The 20,447-nt window shown below is 31.9% G+C and overlaps 1 protein-coding gene across 1 annotated transcript; it reads left to right on the top strand.

Annotated features, from left to right (window-relative positions):
• The first annotated feature begins 1,309 nt into the window (after nt 1-1,309).
• Nucleotides 1,310-19,970, top strand: LOC111640882 (protein farnesyltransferase subunit beta-like). The gene is made up of 13 exons (XM_023386962.1): nt 1,310-1,457; nt 4,002-4,069; nt 6,842-6,917; nt 7,007-7,098; nt 11,421-11,470; nt 12,318-12,414; nt 13,118-13,201; nt 13,271-13,357; nt 16,842-16,971; nt 17,044-17,176; nt 17,899-18,010; nt 18,078-18,192; nt 19,684-19,970. Exons 1-13 carry the CDS (start codon nt 1,371-1,373, stop codon nt 19,798-19,800), a joined length of 1,248 nt encoding a protein of 415 aa, XP_023242730.1. The 5' UTR covers nt 1,310-1,370; the 3' UTR covers nt 19,801-19,970.
• Nucleotides 19,971-20,447: the final 477 nt, after the last annotated feature.

The following is a 20,447-nucleotide window of genomic DNA, read 5'->3' as shown; positions in this document are numbered from 1 at the left end:
TTCTACCTCAATTGTTTAGTGCGTTTTCCAGTCGTTAACAGAGTGACCGGTTAATACAGTTATTAGCAATTTTTTATAAAACCCATCCCCACTCTTAAAATTAAGTATTTTGCCATTTTATAATAGTTAAAATAAAAAAAGTTTTTTAAAAATAAAATATGATAACAGATGGCGCTACCAAAAGTTGCCGGGAAAGTTAAGCAACTCGTTGCTAGCTTTTTAAAAATAAACTTTTCGGATTGTAAAAAGATTTTGTCAATTCTGTCGGATGCATCTACTGTTTCTAGTTCTCAGAGAATATTTCAGTATTACAAGTATTTCTGCGAAGATAGTATCATTTCGCGACCTATTAAAGTTTTAACTCGCTTCATAGTTTGGAAAACACTACTCCGGCATACCCACAGTTAATCCGCAACGTGCAACAATGGAAAAATTTCTCGATAAAGCGCCCAATACATACAATGTGGTACAGTACAAGGGCAAAAGCTTCAAGTAAAAGATCGCAAATAACATAAAATGGCTTTTACGCAGCCTTTGTAATGGAAACCATTATAAAACTTGCCTCCCGATAAAGCTCATTGTAAGAATTGTAATTGATAAACGAAGAACCACGCAAATTAAAACCAATCGTTCCATAGAATAGGTCGGATGGCCGATGCCATCAAGGAGTTCTGGAGGATTAAATCCGGGCGAGCAACTCCTCAGAAATAACTTATATGTCAAGCCTCTTCCCTCGCAACCGGCCGCCTCCACTATAATTATGATAGAACCCATAATGTGTATGATTACGAAAGTCTTTTTGGTGTCCACAGATCGGAAAGCATCAAAAATGGAAAAAAAAGTGACTCACGATAAATATGAAAAGTTCTCAGTTAGTTCTGAAAGTCTTTTTTTTTTTTTTTTTTTAACTCTTAGCTACGTTAGCACCAAGACCATTTCTCTTCAGCAAGGCCATTATGAGTTAGACCAGGTTCGCGATGGGAGGTGGCACGACATGTTTGGACTGACCACCCTCGAAAAATTTCAGCGATTCTTTCCGACCCTTCCGGATGGATTCCGTGTCTCTCTGAGCGGTAGAAATCCATTTTAACCGCCCGGCCATTCGGCCGTCAGTTTCGAAGGTCCGAAAATTTAATAAAATGTGGGAAAACTTTTAAAAAATTTTAATCTTTAATAAAGAATAGTTTATATTTAATTTTTATTAAGTTTAAAAATCATCTTAAAAAAATAATAAAATAAAATAAAATTTTCTTCCGTTTCCGTCTCCAAAAATTAATTTTATTTACTAATTCGGTTCGCCAGAGGGCGCGAAAGCACCGATCGATTGGCTTATTCCTAGGTGGCGTTGCTTGGAAACGGACGGGATAGCGATGTTTAAGTTCAGGTGTACAAATCCCAATTTAGAAAAAGAAAGGTTCAAAGACGATAATTATAAAACTTTGACGTCCGACCAACAGGCGAGTCCAATTTCCATTTCTTAAGACCTTCGTTTAATAGTTTAAACGACATTTTGATGTAGTTTTCGTTTGCCGGTGCCGTCTTGTTTATGTTGTGTGTAGCCGTTACGCTAATGGAGTTTCTACCGGTGTCTCGAGTACTAATCAATGCTTAAAACGGAAAGGCTTATGCATTAATTCTACGTCACTCGATATTGAATCGATGGTACGAGTTAAGGAAAGTTGTCTCTATTGTTTTTTTTTTTTTTTTTTTAAATTATTAAGTGTATAATTACATCTACGATTGGCACCTTACAGAGCTGAAGATTGTACTCGTAGGAGCAAAAATGTCGAAGGAACAGTACCCGTACGTGTGATCCTTTGCAAGTTATGCTCCCGAAATCTGGGAGTTGCACCGCATGCTTCGCTATGAATGTCACGTTTAACTGTTTGGCCCATGCCACCATGGCCCGCTTGATGTTATGTAGTTTCGGGGGTTGCAAGGACTTGCCCCGACTCATGCACTGGGATTTGAGCGTCAAAGTGAGTGACTAAATGGGGAGCGCAGGTTGAGACAGGCGACGGCCAGCCCACACGCAATTATTAGACTATTCATTTCCAAACTTTTTCAGGCTGCAATCTCCTTTTGGACAAGAGTTTTGCTCACGATCCCCTACTACTATCTTTCTTTCCTATTTATATCCTCTCTCTGCAATCATGATACCATTTGCAACCTTGCAACTCTGTGAAAAGTTTCTCACTGCTCTTTGTTTCCCACACTTTCAGAACTGCAGCATTAGACAAATTGTCTTTTAAAACATGCAGCATATTGTAATTTCTAGTACTTTTGTCCTTAAAACAGCATCTTTGGCACATACAAAAACAAATGTTGAAAAATTGAGCAAAAATATATTCAAATAAATATTTCAAGCTTCTATTATTATTTTTACTCAGTATGCTGCACACAGCCAGAATCCTCCCAGGGCAGGGGTGGCCAACAGTTTTTGCCCCCGGGCCGAATTAGAAAGAAAACTTTTTACACGGGCCGAACCATAGGCTGCCCTAGGAAGATTTTGAGGTGGAGCGAGATATTGTGGTGTCACCCCGTAGAGACTGAATTGTAGATAGAGATTACAGATACATTTTTCACATTATCATGCTTTATCAACATTCTGTGCTGTACTTACGAGATTTGTAATGGCGGGTTAACTCTAAATGCACAGTGTGTTGTTAACCTTTTTTTTGGGGGGCCAACATTTTTCATCGAGCTATTCAGACTTCAATACCTAATATTGAAAGATTGATCGCGGGCTACATAAATTCATTAGATGGGCCGTATGTTGGCCATGCCTGTTGCAGGGTCTTTAATGTCCTTATTGTTTCTTAAAGTCTTGTAAATATTAGGATTTCTTCTGTACATTGTTCTGTCCACGGTGTGGGTTACTTCTTTATGCAAGTTGTATAGGTGAGTGTTATAGTTAGCAGTGTAATGAATTTTATATATTAGTTACATAACTAGTTTGCTTTGATATTGTGATCTCTGTACTTTCTATAGGGTTAAGCCTTTTACCTTTTTGTAATAATTAATAAAATAAAAATTATTTTTTAAATTGTTGTATAATTGAAAAATATCAGATGTTTTAGTCTCCTTAACTTCCTGTTTAAGGGATAGGAAAATCAGGCAAGAGCCCTTACCAGCTTTTATATCGTGGATAGTCTATTTAAACTCCCAACTAGGTTTCATTAATAAAACAACTATTACACCTTGAAGTCTGGCAAAATTTATTCACAATATCAACTAACAGTTTTTGGATGGGCTCAATATCCAAAAACATTGGTCAATATTGTAAAATTAAAGAAAATTTGTGACACTGAAATTCAAGATTAAAAACTTATAATTCAAATGTCAATTAGCATATTTGTGTTCTACAATTTGAACTACAAAAACCCGAAGAAGGTCATTGAACACTTCCAAAAACATTAGTCAGTATCGTGAATAAATTTTGCTGGACTTTAGAGTGTAACAATAGTCTACTACACATATAAATAATATGTAACACAACGATAAGTACTTATGTATCTTAACATATTTAAACATAAAAAAAAGTACNTGAAATTCAAGATTAAAAACTTATAATTCAAATGTCAATTAGCATATTTGTGTTCTACAATTTGAACTACAAAAACCCGAAGAAGGTCATTGAACACTTCCAAAAACATTAGTCAGTATCATGAATAAATTTTGCTGGACTTTAGAGTGTAACAATAATCTACTACACATATAAACAATATGTAACACAACGATAAGTACTTATGTATCTTAACATATTTAAACATAAAAAAAAGTACAGGCAGATACAAATTTTTCAACTCCATTATAATTATATGGAACCTCTTGTATATGTGATCCATCGTTCAGTAGTGATTAATGTGTTATTTATTAACATAACAGAGAATTGTGATTTAATTACTCATCTTTATCTTTGTTCTTATTGTATTGTTGATTTTTAGCATTATCATGCTATATTATGTTTATATTTATTTATTTATTTATATATTTTATAGGAAGAAGTTGAAGAATCTGTTCAGAGCCATTATGATTGCTTAAGAACAGTAAATCAATGCAGTACAGAGTAAGTTAATTGAAATGTAAAAGTTTATTAAAATAAATTATTACAGTTAGTTATCTAATGCTCTTTTTAGATTAGGAGGTATGAACTTTCATATTTAGAATCTAAATAGTTAAAGATATTTCTGTAAATAATAAAAAAATTGTTTCATTAAACAAACACTTGAGTTCTCGAGAAGTCAGGAAAAACTTTCTTATTAAATGACAGGTTAATGTTTTCGGAATGTTTGTCATTCCGTTGTCAGACTATTGTAGTTCAAGTTCAACATTCAAGTTGCAGCATTATAAACCAGTTATTCTGTCTGAGCATACATAACATGTACTACATAGAAATGAACTGGTTTAAATTATATTTTGTTCTTTAAATGTGCTTCTCAAAACCATGTTTGAAAGTCCAGTTATAGTTTCAAGACAGATAAAACTATCACTTTGGGTTTAAATTCTAGATTATTCTAGTAATATTTCTTAGACTCAATAAAATGAAAAGAAAAAATAATTTTTTGTATATTAAAAATTTCCAAGCAATAATTGAAATTGTAATTCCAATGAATAAATTTATAAAAAATAAATATGACAATTGATACATGTCAATTGATAATTCATCAAAACTTACTGATAATCAAAACCAATTGGAAAATAACCACTTGACATTTTATAGAAGTGCAAAAACGTCTTCGTAATTGGTAGACTGTCTCACAGCAATTGCTATGAGACAGTCTACCATAAGTTTTTGGATTACAAAGACGTTTTTGCATTTCAATCTAACGTACAACAATCCAATTATATTGTTATTTTATAGAAGTTTATAATTTGCCAAACATTTCAGAATTTGCCATTCTGTTATCTGGTACCACTTTTTGTGACATATTAACACCTGAGTGTTTAGCCTGATTATAAATTTCTGTAATAGGTCAAATGGTTATTTTATAACTAATATCAATACTGATGGAGATATTAAACTCAATAGTTATCGCTAATCTTCAACATAATGTTAATAGAAATTCAATGCACATTAATGACGGTGCAGATAGTGTGCTTAAAAGAATCGTGATCTGTAAGATGGATAGTATAATAAGTGTTTTGGTCAATTACTGTTGATATATTTATGACTAATTCTATCTACAAAGGGTGTTCAGAACAAAGATCAAAATAAAGGAACAATACTTTGAATAAACAAAATAATCTAAAAAACTTATGATTAATTTAGAGTATGAATAATAATACAAATGTAAAATATAACATGGCCATGCGAACCTTAGCCGTATAATGACGATATAATTTTTGGGACAATGTGATTTATGTAATTATAAAATGCAGAGTTAATGTGAACAACAATTGAATAAAAATAGATAGAATTTAGTAAAAGTGAAAGAATCTTTATCATTATTTGTATGTAATATAATAAGTTCAACAGCTAAAATGATAAATTATTTGATACAGTCTTAATCATGAAAGCACACGAAAGTTCATTAAATTTGACACCATGAATATTATCTATTTATGGTTTTCAGTAGATGATGGTCTAAATCAAAGTTAAAATTGTTCCTAATGAAGTACTTCTGATAATCTTGGCTTTAGCAGTTAATTTGTTTAATTCTTGTTATGATTTTAATTTTTTTAGATATGGGGTGATTGGGAGGAATCTACAATATTCCAGGAGATGATAAGCAAAAATTTGATATAAATATTTGTTGCATTTATAATTCTTATTGAGATGTTGCACGTAGAGTGCACTTAAGGCATTGAGAGAAAGATAGAGTAGGAATGTCATACAGTAAAGACCTGTGCTTACTGTGATATTGGAAAATTGCTCCAGTGCAAAGTCTATTACATCATAACATGTGTTTAAAAGTGCAATTATTAATGCAGAATGTTTTGGGTCACTCGTTGGAGGTCACCTTGGCATTCCTTGGTTTGGGAAATAGCATCTGTGATGCAAGTGAATAGTTCCTGGTGAATATTCACTTTTGTGTGGTAAATCTCACCCTTCATCCAGGTCAGTAAGCAAGAATCTGAATGTCAGGCTGGGAAGCTACTATCAACTACATGCCCTCAAGTCTCTGCGACTGTTACAAAGCGATACACATTTATATGAACTTATTTGTTTAATCACTCATACTATCATCTCTTAGAATATTGCAAACTCTTCCTGAATCACCCTGTATATAAAAATGATATGAACAGTACAATTGAAGATTTTTGTTTCAAAGAAGACAATGTATGTGGAACATTGAAATTGAACAAAGTTAATATTTTAATAAAAAGTAAAATAAATCACAAATGGATACGAGTCCAATTTTGCTTGCCACGTCCAATCATCAGGAACAACTATTTCCATTGCAGAGAGAATTTTTCTTTAGAGGCTATGCCTCTGCACAAATATGCAAAACAGTTTAAAATGTCTGCAGGTGACATACTTGTGCAGAGGCATAGCCTCTAAAGAAAGGTTGTCTCTGCAATGGAAATAGTTGTTCCTGATGATTGGACATGGCAAGCAAAATTGGACTCATATCCATTTGTGATTTATTTTACTTTTTATTAAATTGTAATTCTGCCAACCCTTTTCTACAAAAAAAGTTAATATTATTTAAAGTAAGTTTTAGTCAGTTTCTGCATGTGCATTATTTCTTTGTTAGTAATTTTAGTAATTTAATAATGTACCTGAACATTCCAACTAAAACTTTAAATAATAGTGTATTTTATAAACTGTACTTTTATTTTTTATTAATGTTATTTGATTTATTTATACAAGTTTATTTTTATATTTTAAATCTAGATGTCCTTTACTGTGGAGAGACAAACATGTTGTTTTTCTCAAGAAAGGACTAGTGTCACTAACTCAACTGTATGAGGTAAATCATTGTAAATTTTATAAAATGTTTGCACATGTAATTTGATTGGTTTGGTTTAAAATTTATTATTTTAAATTCTGTTTTAATAGTGTCTTGATTCGAGTCGTCCTTGGCTTTGTTACTGGATTCTCCACAGTTTAGATTTATTGGACGAACTAATAACTAATGACCTAAAAGAACAGTAAGTCTTTTTTTGTTATTATTATTAATGTATAATTAATTTAATAAAACTGGAATAATAAATAGTACACAGTAGAGTCTCTGTAATCCAAATTTATCAGACTGGTGGGTGTCAGATTTCTGATTTTAGATTAAAAGAAAAGAAATACAGTACATACAAGAACTTGGTTCACAGGTTAGTTTATTGTATTAATCACAGTTGTGATTTCTTTGCTAATCTCATGTGCAACAAACAACTTACAACTGACACACTATTACATCTCTCTCTTGCATACATTGACTAATGGTAATATGAAAGTTTCATGTGTGCTATCCTGCAGAGTGTTGGATTGCAGAATGTGCCAGACTGAAGAGACTGTATTGTACCTTCAATTTTCTGTCATTAGTTCTACATTTTAAACTTAAATAGAATGAATGCTGAATAATTAAAGTTGTATTAATTATTATTAATAAGCCAAGTTTTAAAATTAAATTTATCCAATAAATTAATCAAATTACACTAGACCTATATCAAAAAAGATTAAAGTTTAAACTTTTATTCTGTTTTTCAAAATACAAACTTTTTAATAAGCAATTTTACATTTTTAATGAGATAAAACACAACTTATTGGACTGGAATGGTATAGTAAATATCTCACACAAAAGCCTTAAATTATTTTCCAGTAACACTTATTTGAAACAGTTTTTTTGACTAATGTTTTCGATCTCAATTGGAGATCTTCAGGTCTTGATTAAGGCTTTTGAGTGAAATATTTATTACATTTTGAATATGTTTCTGATGAAATATCCATTTAGAAAAGTTTCTATTTTATTTTTAATATAAAAAAATATATTGCCTATTATACAAAAATGGTAACTGAAGATATTTTTGGAANTATTTTTATATCTTAAAATATTCCTATTTATATAAAAGTATATCATACTTTTATATAATTTTATTTTACTTTCTTTCAAAGTAATTTCACCATTTCACACAGATCAATAAACAGTAAAATAAAATATTATCCATTACCAAATTAAATGAAATTAAGTTACAAAGACAGGATAAATTTTAAATTATAATAAAATGTGACTGCAGGGTTGGCACCTCTTCGATGTCTTGTTCAGGACTGACATCACCGTGTCTTCAGGACACAGAAATTTCGATGGTCGTTACGTTAGTTTTTACGTGAGCAGTCGCGTCGTAGGCTTTTGGACTCAAAATGGAGGTGGAAGGAGACAACAGAAGAAGTATACTCCACCAAGTTATTATTATTATTTAACAAAATACCTGTTTAATAATCAATACCATACTATCTATTTACAAGCTATATACAGATGCTTAGTGAATGCTAATAATATGACATATATATAATATATATATATATATAGGAACCTTATTATTATGATTATGGCCCTGACCACAAAAGAGAGAGAGCTTACAATCATTCGTGCATTGATAAATACCTTAGGAGTTCGTAGAAATGGAAGATCTGTTCGGAACTTTCACATGTAAGGAGTCACGTTTTTCTTGAATGGTGACAATTTCTTTTGAGTGATGTGTTTCTCTGGAGTGGCGATGGCTAAGATCGGTGATGGTGAGTGGCTGGACACACACAGTTCAAAAAAAAACTGGATGACGGCTGCTGCTGATTGTCATCACTCCCTCCTTTTTTATTAGGGGCTCATCCTGGGTTTTTCCCATGACTTGGTTAGGAATTTTAGTATATTGGAATCAATAGTCAATTTTTAACTTGTTGGTTCCGGGTGAGACATTCAATGTGTCACCTTCAACAAGGAAGTAAGTCCATGGGAAACAGTTTTAATTGTCTTTAACACTTTCATTTTTCATTTTGTCTCTTTAACTTTTTCTCTTGACAAATAATAATTAAACAAAATATTTCACCAATTTCGGCTCTCACAAAAAATATATATATATTAAATTTATTAATTGTTTATATACATATATTAAAGCCTAATGAATGTCGGATTATATCCAGCAATGTTCTATTATTAACAATTAAACTAATAGTTTAATAATTTATTAAAATATTAGTTTAATTATAATTATTAAATTTATCAAGAAATTTCATCTAATGCCTATCTCTAGACCCAATTACTTAACATTTAATTATTAATATTGCTGGATATAATCTGGCATTTGTTTGGCATTAATCAAAAAATGGTTTTTACATGTTTATATTTGTATTTACATACATCAGTAATAAACATAAAACTTACTTGTACAAAGCTTTATACAAATATTATAAAAGCTACAAATGTTAGATTCTAAAGAATACATGTATACCTTGAGTTACATCGTTCTCAATTATACATCGTTTGTCAAAAAAAATATATATGGAAAAATAAAAAGCAAGTTTAAGTCATTGTATTGGACTTCACATCTTTCCACCACAAATATTGAAGTTGTAATGTTACTAGAAAAGTGTTAAAGCAAATAAAATCATATTAAAATACGTACACTTACAGTAAATGTTAATATAATCATCATAAATCCTGGAGAACGAAACATGAAAACATCTACATTTTCATTAAATCTTCTCAGCAAATTAAGGTGTTATGTTTTTTGATTTACTTATGCTGAGTGAGGGTACTTCAACCAATTTTGTCGATGTGACTGTTTGTCTCTCCTTTCTTAATGTGGAGAACAGAGCGAGGTATATNATTTTATAATGTCTTAGAGCAAACCACATTCACAAATAAAGAGTCCACGATGTACTGTAAACATTGCCAAATTGCAAACATGTACATTTACAAGTAGTACTGTACATATTAGCCTCTTTGTGCTCTCTGAGCGGTAAGGGACCTAAAACCACAAAGAAAAAAAAAAGTACTGTACATACATGAATTTGTAAATTTAGATTACTTTTTTCTGTACTATATTAAAAACTAAAATTTATTTGTTTGTAAGCTTAAAATAGATTCTTATTAACCATATATTAATTAAAAATGCATTTATCAATAAAATACAGAACTGGGAATAGTATTTGTGGTTTTGCCTAGTGACAAGTAAATTCGACTTATGTCGTTTTTCGACTTAAGTCGTCTCTCCTGGAACCAATTACTGACGTAAGTCGAGTTATACCTGTATTCTTCATTTTTTATAATTTAATACTAAAAGCAAAGTAGGTAGCAAGATGCTAAAAAGAAATTGGCTTTTTGTTTATCATTCAGAATTGTTGTTTTCACTTGAAATGTTGGTTAGGTTGCTTAGAAATTTCATATTTGACATATTATCCCATAACATGACTCTGTAAATTATCTCCACTCGCAGTTACACATATCTCTTTACGTGATTACACATTTTAAGTAATTCTTACAAGCTCAGTTATAAACTGGAAACTCAATTGCAATAGATGAAATAAATTACTACAAAATCAGCTACTGTATACTGATAGTGATTGGGCTGCAATTTGAAAAAATTTTAGACCTATAAATTCCCACTGTTGTCTATATATCTGTCTGTGTCTTTCCTTAATCTCAAGAATGGAGTTTGATAGATGAAAGACGAGATCAGATAAGGAAAACATAGGAGCTGGAGGACCCGATTAATTATATATGAACTTCCAATGTAAACCAGAAGTCACGTTGTTTCAATTTAAACATTTCTCCTCAAAAGGAGTTAGTTAGATGACCGGCATGACTCTGTTGCTAACAGAAAAAGTATTGTGCAGGGGCAAGACACTACTAATTTGAGATGGAGAGCATACATTTTAAATTAAATGAAATTAAATAAATTTTTAAAATAGGATTAAAAATTGATTATTTGATATCTAACTTGAAATTGCATCCAAAGTTGCATCATATGCATTAAAATCGAGGAAAAGAGCAAATAAAATGGGATGGATCTTGCCTCAGCTGTGGCAGTACCACTTCCGCGTTACCAGAGTAACTGTCACATGCTTCTGAAATATTTTGCCGAAAAAATTCTATCAAAAGTTTATGGGAAAATTTGTGGTTTCGGAAGTTCTGCATTCTCTTGGGAGTGACTTTTCTTACAGTCAAGCAGATTAAAAATTAGATGCAACATATATGGGTTTGAATAAATTTAATATGTTTTTGCTAGCTGACAAAAATCAAGAGACAGTTAAAATATAGATATACATTTTGGCACTTTTCCATACTTTTAGAACATTATTACTGGATTTGTCAGCAATTTAGCTGATTCCTTATCATACTAAACTGCTGCAAAATACAAGATTTTTAAGTTTGTGATTATTTTATTTGCAAAGTTTTTTTATATATATGTCAACATTGGTACGGATTATATTAAGTTTTGTTATATAAATTTCTGTATAAGTAATCGAAAACATTATTTTACAGTATTATTCAGTTTTTAGCAAGATGTCAGCAACCAGATGGTGGATTTGGAGGTAATTTATCATCATTAAATGTTTTTTAGTATAATTTCTTTTATTTTGTAGCTAATATTTTAATAGATTTTATAAATGGATTATTTATATAATAATTTAATTAAATAATTGTAACATAAAACATATTATATTATATGAAATAATTGTTATTTGGCTTTATTGAAAGCTAAACAAGGGAAAATATATAGAAAAGTGTAAAAAATTTATAAACCACAAAAATTTTAAATATAACTCAACAAACATATCACTAAACTTAATGTACAGGATGTTTTGTAAGGCTGGAACCATAGGATTTATGTAGAACTTTGTTTATTCTTTTTACAGGTAAAGTGTGGTGTTGAGTAAAGAGGAACAATTATGTTTTTAGTGGAGACTTACAATCAGTGTGAAGTTGCCGAAGAGTTTAAAGAGCTGTATACAGACCGCCACACAATTGGCAGGAAATCTGGATGCATCGCATTAAACTCTTTGGTGAGTTCACACCGACTTCAGGTCCCAACCATAAAAATAACTGTCTTTCCTCTCTACTTGGCAGCATGTTTTATCTGTAAAAGAATAAGCAAAGATTGAAATAACTCCCGTGATTCCGTATTTATGCAATATCTTGTGCAAAATATCAGAATTCAATTTTAATTATTTCTTAATAATATTTTGATACATAAATAATAACTTATCAATAGAAGCATTTTTATTCAGTTAATATTTATATGCAATATGGCAAGTGGCATCCATTGTATTTACAATCAGTTTATACAATACTCCATATATTATTTGCATCTAATTTAAATTTGCTAGATCTATTCTATTTTTTCTAATTTTTTAATTTAAATTTAATTATTTTTGGCAGGTGGACCTGGACAGCAGAGTCATCTGGCACCCACATATGCTGCAGTCAATGCTCTTTGTATTCTTGGTACAGAAGAAGCTTATGAAGTAATTGATAGGTTAGTATTCGAAAGAATGAGTTTCTGAAAATACAACAAATTAATTAAAGAATCTAATAGTTTCAGAAATATTATATTAACTAGCTGTTACCTGTGACTTCGCCCATGTGGATTTTGCAAGCAAACCCCATTTATATTCAGTATTTCAACAACCATAGTGATTGTTATATAACACCAACTGCTGAGAATCAAATGAACTGTTTTCAATTTGATCAATTTTCTGGAATGTTTACAATCGTTCTATAATTGAACCGATATGCAATAACAAATTCAAATTTAAAACGGTTCAAACATTTGATTAAAAAATCGAAATATATAAAAATATTTATAATAATGTCTGAAATGTTATCAATTTAATACACCTAAGTACTCAATGAAGACTAAACATAGTTGAAAACAAAAAATCTCATCTAAAATAGTACAATAGAAGCCGTTCTTCAGGTTAAGCCTTAATTAATGCTCTCCCTCTCCCCCTGCAGGGGAATTTCCAAAAATCCCTTCTTAGTGAGCATATCCTAACTGTTTACCAAATTTCACTTCTAAGTTCAGCAGTTTGCTCTGGGTGATGATGAATCAATCACTCAGTCAGTCAGGACAAGTAATTTTATATATTTAAATAATGGAAATATTTGTTAAAAATTGAAAATTGTTCAGTGACTGAATTTATTAATTCTGAAAATTAAATTTTTCTCCTCAAAAATAGGGAGAAACTCCAACAGTTTCTATATCAAATGAAAAATCCAGATGGATCATTTTCTCTTCACAAAGACAGTGAAATTGATGTCAGGTATTCATGAATTGTAGATTCGATTGCAAATACTCTACAAGTTATTAATGAGAAAATTTTATTTTAAAGGGGAGCTTACTGTGCTCTGGCCGTGGCGAGACTGACAAATATTTATACTCCAGAATTATTTGAAGGAACAGCTGACTGGGTCAGTCGGTAAGTAATTTTTCCATCCTTAATTGTTGAAAATAAACAAAATTTTAGATATTTTAATGTTTGGTTAATTAGAGCTAATTGTGTGTCTGGCACATTAGGCAGCAAGAGCTCTCCCGCCATTTTTTTCTGGAAGAATTTACATTTTTCAGCTTAGTATTAATATTCTCATATCATAAGCATTTAGAGCAAATAAGCAATCAAATAGTCCAATTTATTGATATTAAACTATTAGATTTAACAACAACATTCTGACTTTTTATAAAGGAACAGATTTGTTACTATCGGAGACGAAATATATTTTACCATTAGCATTCTGACAAATGCATAATAAAAGAACTATGATTTACATTTGGAATATTAGTTTTCTAATATTAAAGTGTGAATTATAGTCGATCCCTGTATAACACTGTTGATAATTCCGTTTTATATGAATTCCATGTTGTACGAGTCACTTAGATTTTAAAAATACGTGTGCCGGGCTGTGAATGGCTCACATATTTGTAAAATCTAAGTGACTCGTACAACATGGAATTCATATAAAACGGAATTATCAACAGTGTTATACGGGTTCGACTGTATATCTGGTCATAAAATTCATTAATTTTTTTGATACTGAAAATTGTTTGAGAGATCAAAAGAACTTCCCATAAACTCCCAAAATAAATTTTAATATTCTGAATTGGATAACTGTTTCCTCATTTATTCAGTTCTGTCTACAATAATTTTTCCTCAGTAAAAATTAGACAACTTTTTGTAATTTCATATCGTACGAATTAAATTTATATGCCTTATTTCCATTTCAGTTAAATCATAGGATTTATGTAGAACTTTGTTTATTCTTTTTACAGGTAAAGTGTGGTGTTGAGTAAAGAGGAACAATTATGTTTTTAGTGGAGACTTACAATCAGTGTGAAGTTGCCGAAGAGTTTAAAGAGCCGTATACAGACCGCCACACAATTGGCAGGAAATCTGGATGCATCGCATTAAACTCTTTGGTGAGTTCACACCGACTTCAGGTCCCAACCATAAAAATAACTGTCTTTCCTCTCTACTTGGCAGCATGTTTTATCTGTAAAAGAATAAGCAAAGATTGAAATAACTCCCGTGATTCCGTATTTATGCAATATCTTGTGCAAAATATCAGAATTCAATTTTAATTATTTCTTAATAATATTTTGATACATAAATAATAACTTATCAATAGAAGCATTTTTATTCAGTTAATATTTATATGCAATATGGCAAGTGGCATCCACTGTATTTGCAACCAGTTTATACAATACTCCATATATTATTTGCATCTAATTTAAATTTGCTAGATCTATTCTATTTTTTCTAACTTTTTAATTTAAATTTAATTATTTTTGGCAGGTGGACCTGGACAGCAGAGTCATCTGGCACCCACATATGCTGCAGTCAATGCTCTTTGTATTCTTGGTACAGAAGAAGCTTATGAAGTAATTGATAGGTTAGTATTTGAAAGAATGAGTTTCTGAAAATACAACAAATTAATTAAAGAATCTAATAGTTTCAGAAATATTATATTAACTAGCTGTTACCTGTGACTTCGCCCATGTGGATTTTGCAAGCAAACCCCATTTATATTCAGTATTTCAACAACCATAGTGATTGTTATATAACACCNTAATATTCTCATATCATAAGCATTTAGAGCAAATAAGCAATCAAATAGTCCAATTTAATGATATTAAACTATTAGATTTAACAACAACATTTTGACTTTTTATAAAGGAACAGATTTGTTACTATCGGAGACGAAATATATTTTACCGTTAGCATTCTGACAAATGCATAATAAAAGAACTATGATTTACATTTGGAATATTAGTTTTCTAATATTAAAGTGTGAATTATAGTCGATCCCTGTATAACACTGTTGATAATTCTGTTTTATATGAATTCCATGTTGTACGAGTCACTTAGATTTTAAAAATACATGTGCCAGGCTGTGAATGGCTCACATATTTGTAAAATCTAGGTGACTCGTACAACATGGAATTCATATAAAATGGAATTATCAATCTACAATAATTTTTCCTCAGTAAAAATTAGACAACTTTTTGTAATTTCATATCGTACGAATTAAATTTATATGCCTTATTTCCATTTCAGTTATTTCAGATTATCTACTGTATTTGGATTATTGACACTCTACTGTATTTGAATCGAGCAAGCTAGATATGTTTTAGAACAGTTTTCCCACAATTTGACATTAAAAAATTGTATAATTTAAATATCATTTGATGTTTTTTATCTTTGACATTTAATATTCACTCACATGATTATGCACACAGCTTATCGTGGAAAATTATGTGAAGTTTTTAATGTAGTTAACTACAAAATAAACATAAATTAATTGATGTGTATTGATTCGTCTGAGTGACAAAATATATTAAGTTATAAATACAGTGGATTCTCGATCTATCGTTTTTGGTGGGACTCGGGGGATAAAATGACTGATGTGGGAAAATGATCGGTACGGGAAATTTGTGACGTTGATGTTTTTATTGTTGATCTGATATGAAAGATGTAGATCAAGAATCCACTGTACTCTGTTGTGTGCTTCTTAATTTACATAATCGAGATTTCTTACGATTACTGTTAGCTTATTATTTAATTTTTTATTTACACGTCTGAATCATTTGTTTCTTTTTTGTTTTGTCTTTGTCAAGTTATTTGACTTTCAAATGTAATTTTGAGATATTTTTAGTTTTCTTTCCCCTTGTCTCTGTTATCAGATATTTCCTTAGTAATTTTCTTTGGATATCAAGAAATTGATACGATGCATGCTCAATAACCCATACTAACGTTCAGATTAGCAAAGTCTGCATGGGTGTACAGCAGGATACGTTTTTAAGTGAAAGTCGTACTATAAGCTATATATAACACAATGAAAAATATTTATATATCTAAACATAAAAAAAGTATGGGTGACTGCAAATTTTTGGTTCCATTATAATCTTTCAGACCTCAGCCGTTAAGTGGCTTGTACCTGTACTCGTATTACAATCTTCATTACCAAAATACACCACATACTCAATGTTATAATGCAGGTAATACTTGTACAATACAAAAATTTGGTTGATATTATACTTTACTGAGTTGATACGCTTTGCAATAATAAACCCAAATTCAGTATTAAAAATTAAGAAATATATCTCTAATGTCTATCGATACCCATACATTCCATAGTTATTTGTTTTGATTTGCATCGGAATCTCTAGCTTTGAATGTTTTTGGACTGTAAAATGTCACACGTGGAGAATTTCATAGATGGTTTCTTCAGAAAAAACATTAAGTAATTAATGGTAAATCTTTTGTCTTAATTTGCACTTTTGTTTTAATTTTGTATACTGTAAAAAAGAGGTCATTTCATGTAGTGTTGTTATGTTTTTGCATAAGTTAAATGTTTCAGAAAATTATTTCATTTGCAAAAATTCAAAGTAAAAATTATTTTTAACAGTTGTCAGACGTACGAAGGTGGTTTTGGTGGCGTTCCGGGTATGGAAGCCCACGGAGGATACACGTTCTGCGGATTCGCTAGTCTGGTCTTACTGGGAAGAGAACACATGTGCAACATCAAGAGTCTTTTGGTAATGTTTTCTTTGTTATGTAATACTTAAAAAAATACAACTATGAAAATACAACTGCCCCCATTTCCCCAGAGGTGGCTGGTGAATCGACAGATGAGGTACGAGGGTGGCTTTCAGGGAAGGACCAACAAATTGGTGGATGGCTGCTATTCCTTCTGGCAGGGTGGAATGTTTCCTCTCATTCACCGTGCACTCAGTAAGACAGGTAAGCGAAACAAGAACACGATTGTAGTTTGCTTATTTAGAGTCTTGTTTTACATGGGATTGATAATGTGCAGGTTGTGTTTTTGTGCACGACAAACAGTTGTCTCGTAAATTATCTAAGCAGTCATCTATGCTACTTGGGCAGAGTGCAAATTTACAAAGTATCCACCAATACTAACCCCCATATAAAATGAGATATACCATATATTGGTAACTAGCCAGGATATTTTAAATTGTCAAAGTAAAATTTTGGAAGTCAAAATACAATTCTGCAACTCCTGCAAATTTCTGGGAAATGATGGCATGTAGATGATGTCTTTGATGTATCTCCATGGGAAGAAGTTGCAGGTCATTGGATCTGGAAACTTGAGCAGTTACCGGAGCATTCCAATCTATTGCCGAGGAAGTGTGCAATTCAAAGAGGGTGAATTGCATGCTTCTACAAAAATGAAGTGGGTCCTCATTTTTTCAGAAGACATAATTGTCAGAATCTTGATCTGGCCAAGGAAACGTCAGATTTTGAAAAATGACCACAGAAGACAGAATGCCTTCTGTTGTGAAGTTACCATTTTAATTTATGGTGCCACATAGAAGCAGTAGACAAAAATGTGTTTGAATGCAGGCGGTAGACGAAACTTGTACACCAGTCGATAAAGTAACTGTCCATCACATACTTCTCGGGTAATCATTTTGTTTAGTGAGAGAGAAATATTTTAATTTCAGATAATCTAACAATGAGTATGGAAAATTGGTTATTCAATCAAATTGCATTACAAGAGTACCTTCTAGTCTGCTGTCAGGCTGCTCTGGGCGGACTGATCGACAAACCAGGAAAGTAAGTGTCTTTTTCTTTTCTTTAATGGTATAAAATGGGGCCAAACGATTGACTTTCATCATTGCAGGAACAGAGATTTTTATCACACGTGTTATGCACTGAGCGGACTCTCCGTGGCCCAGCATTTCGGAGGAGGTCTATTTGCCAAAAGCTGTATCGTCGGCAATCCAAAAAATGAGTTGGTAAGTAAAAAGATTTAGTTTGAGTAGTGTAATTATTGTTTTGAAATAAAGTATTGCATTATTTGTAATCACAGCTCTCCAAATTTCCAATAGCATATCAACATTATTCTCTTTACTTAGCAGATAAATATGTATTTGTTCCACCATTCTTGCATTTGTGAAAATGTCTTCCCTGTAATTTGTTCTTGCCTATCCCTTATTACTCCCACCTCATCACATGCTTCTTGTGCTAGGCTCGTTCTTATCCTTGCTAGTTTATATTTCTCCATTCCTATTGTATTTGTCTTTGTCCGTTTAATATTCTCGACCGACTTTTTCTCGTTCCTCGTTGCGTTGTTTTTTCTTAAATGCAACTCTTCTGTCGTATCTCATCACATTTCTACTTAATGCCTTATAAATGGTTGTATTGTCAATGTTAATAACCATTCTTTCTTCTAATATTTCTTTTCTACATGCTCTTGTGCCACAGAAAAACAGTTTACCATAAATATTTGGTGGGCATTGTCAATGACTTTGTATGGGTCATACTTTATTCCTACATGCCTAGACAGATATAATTACAGAATATTCCCAAAGGAGAACTCACAGGAATATCGTGTAGTAGTTCCCATTGGAACTACTACACGATATTCCTGCACCTGTGGACCGACATGTTTCGGGCAGAACAGAGCATCTGCACATTCCAGCCCAGACGTGGGAATATCTCCACAGCACCTTCCCCCCCCATGACTGACTGGCCAAAGTGGATCCATTGCTTGGCCGTCAGGATCACGCCCCATTGATTTCTTTCTCCTGAATACTTCAAAGGCCTTCCTTGTCTATGAGATCCACTTGGCCTCGGATGCTGATCTCATCACGAGCCACTGTGATAGATGGCCAGTCACATCTGCAAAAGTGCCAGATTTTTTAACACATTCACCAATGCCACAAGACATGTATGGCTACAAACAGAAAGAACTGCGAGCACTTTCTCTGAACTTTAAATGTATCATATGTCTAATAAGCACATTGTACACCTTATGTTTATTCCTTTCTGTGTGATTTTTCCTGTACTTCCTAGCAACTTTGGATGCTGTTTGCAGTTATATGTTCCTAGGTAAAAATGGTTTGTTTTTGTATTCCTGTCCTACCTTTAAGACCTTTCAAATCATCCTGTATACAAGTTGATAACCTATTGTAAATGTTGTATATAAAACCACGTGTCTTTGCACCCGTAATTGCATTAAAAGAGTTATCCATTTATCGACAAACTAAGTGAGCTTTACCCCCAGTAGTCCATGGCAGCCTGACTCCCCACTCATTCTCAATATAGACTATCTGTAATAAAAATTTTGCAACAATTTGTTACTTCCAGTGTTGGCATTTCTAGCTCATTTTTTTTTTTTAGATAGGAAGAAGTGTTATGAGTATTTTAAAATAAAGTAGATAGATATAAGGAGAGAAAATTGATAATACCGTTGCAAAAATTTGTTTGTCATTTCTTAATTGCAGGTTCCCACCCATCCAGTGTACAACATTGGTGTGGACGCGGCAGTACAAGCCATGCAGTACTTTCGAGAGTTGCCCATGCCGGAGGGCAGGAAGAACGCTGGATCCGATGACTCGTGAGCGGCAAGGCGGTCCAACCCGAGGAAATTTCTCGTTTTGTTTTTATCATTCAGTTTGTATCAAATTCTTTCCACGTTAAAATAAAAGAGGGTTGACGGACTCTGCCAACTTCAAAATCTTCTTGGTCTTTCTTAAACCAAAAGTTTCCACTCATGACCATTTCGAATAAAACTCCCGGAGAAATTTTAGTAATAACCCCACTCAGGATCATACAGTATTATGTTAGAAATATAAACTTGCTTATTTCGATTCGTTGAAGTGAATTTTATCATAAGAATACAGTGTAACAGATTTTGTCAGAAAATGGATGTCGAATAAACGGACTTAATTCTCCGAGCAAAAAAAATTATTCAAAACTAATGCTTATTTAATGGGTTGCAATTTGAAAAAATTGTAGATCTATAAATTCCCACCATTCCTTAGTTTAATGTAGATACGTCATCTTAGACGTATCTACATTATTATTTTTGGAGGAACCATTAGCTGGCTTCAATGGGATGGGAAGTTCCTTTTCCAAATTAAAATTTTTTTAGTATTCTTATCCCTTTTTATATGACTGGCACGGCTCTATTGTTAAAGAAAGAGTACAACATACGGGGCAAGACAACAAATTTGAGGTGAAGAGCATATATTTAAGATTCAAAATT

This window comes from Centruroides sculpturatus, unplaced genomic scaffold (genome assembly GCF_000671375.1).
Source record: "Centruroides sculpturatus isolate CEXI.00-Female unplaced genomic scaffold, Cexi_2.0 scaffold1508, whole genome shotgun sequence".
NCBI classification, from domain to species: Eukaryota; Metazoa; Arthropoda; class Arachnida; order Scorpiones; family Buthidae; genus Centruroides; species Centruroides sculpturatus.
This window is presented reverse-complemented; position numbering and strand designations above follow the sequence as displayed.

Coding starts and splice junctions, on each gene's coding strand:
- LOC111640882 (XM_023386962.1), top strand. CDS start 1,371: ATGTTTAAGTTCAGGTGTACAAATCCCAATTTAGAAAAAGAAAGGTTC. Junction 6,918..7,006: donor CACTAACTCAACTGTATGAG/GTAAATCATTGT, acceptor CTGTTTTAATAG/TGTCTTGATTCGAGTCGTCC. Junction 16,972..17,043: donor GCAACATCAAGAGTCTTTTG/GTAATGTTTTCT, acceptor CCATTTCCCCAG/AGGTGGCTGGTGAATCGACA.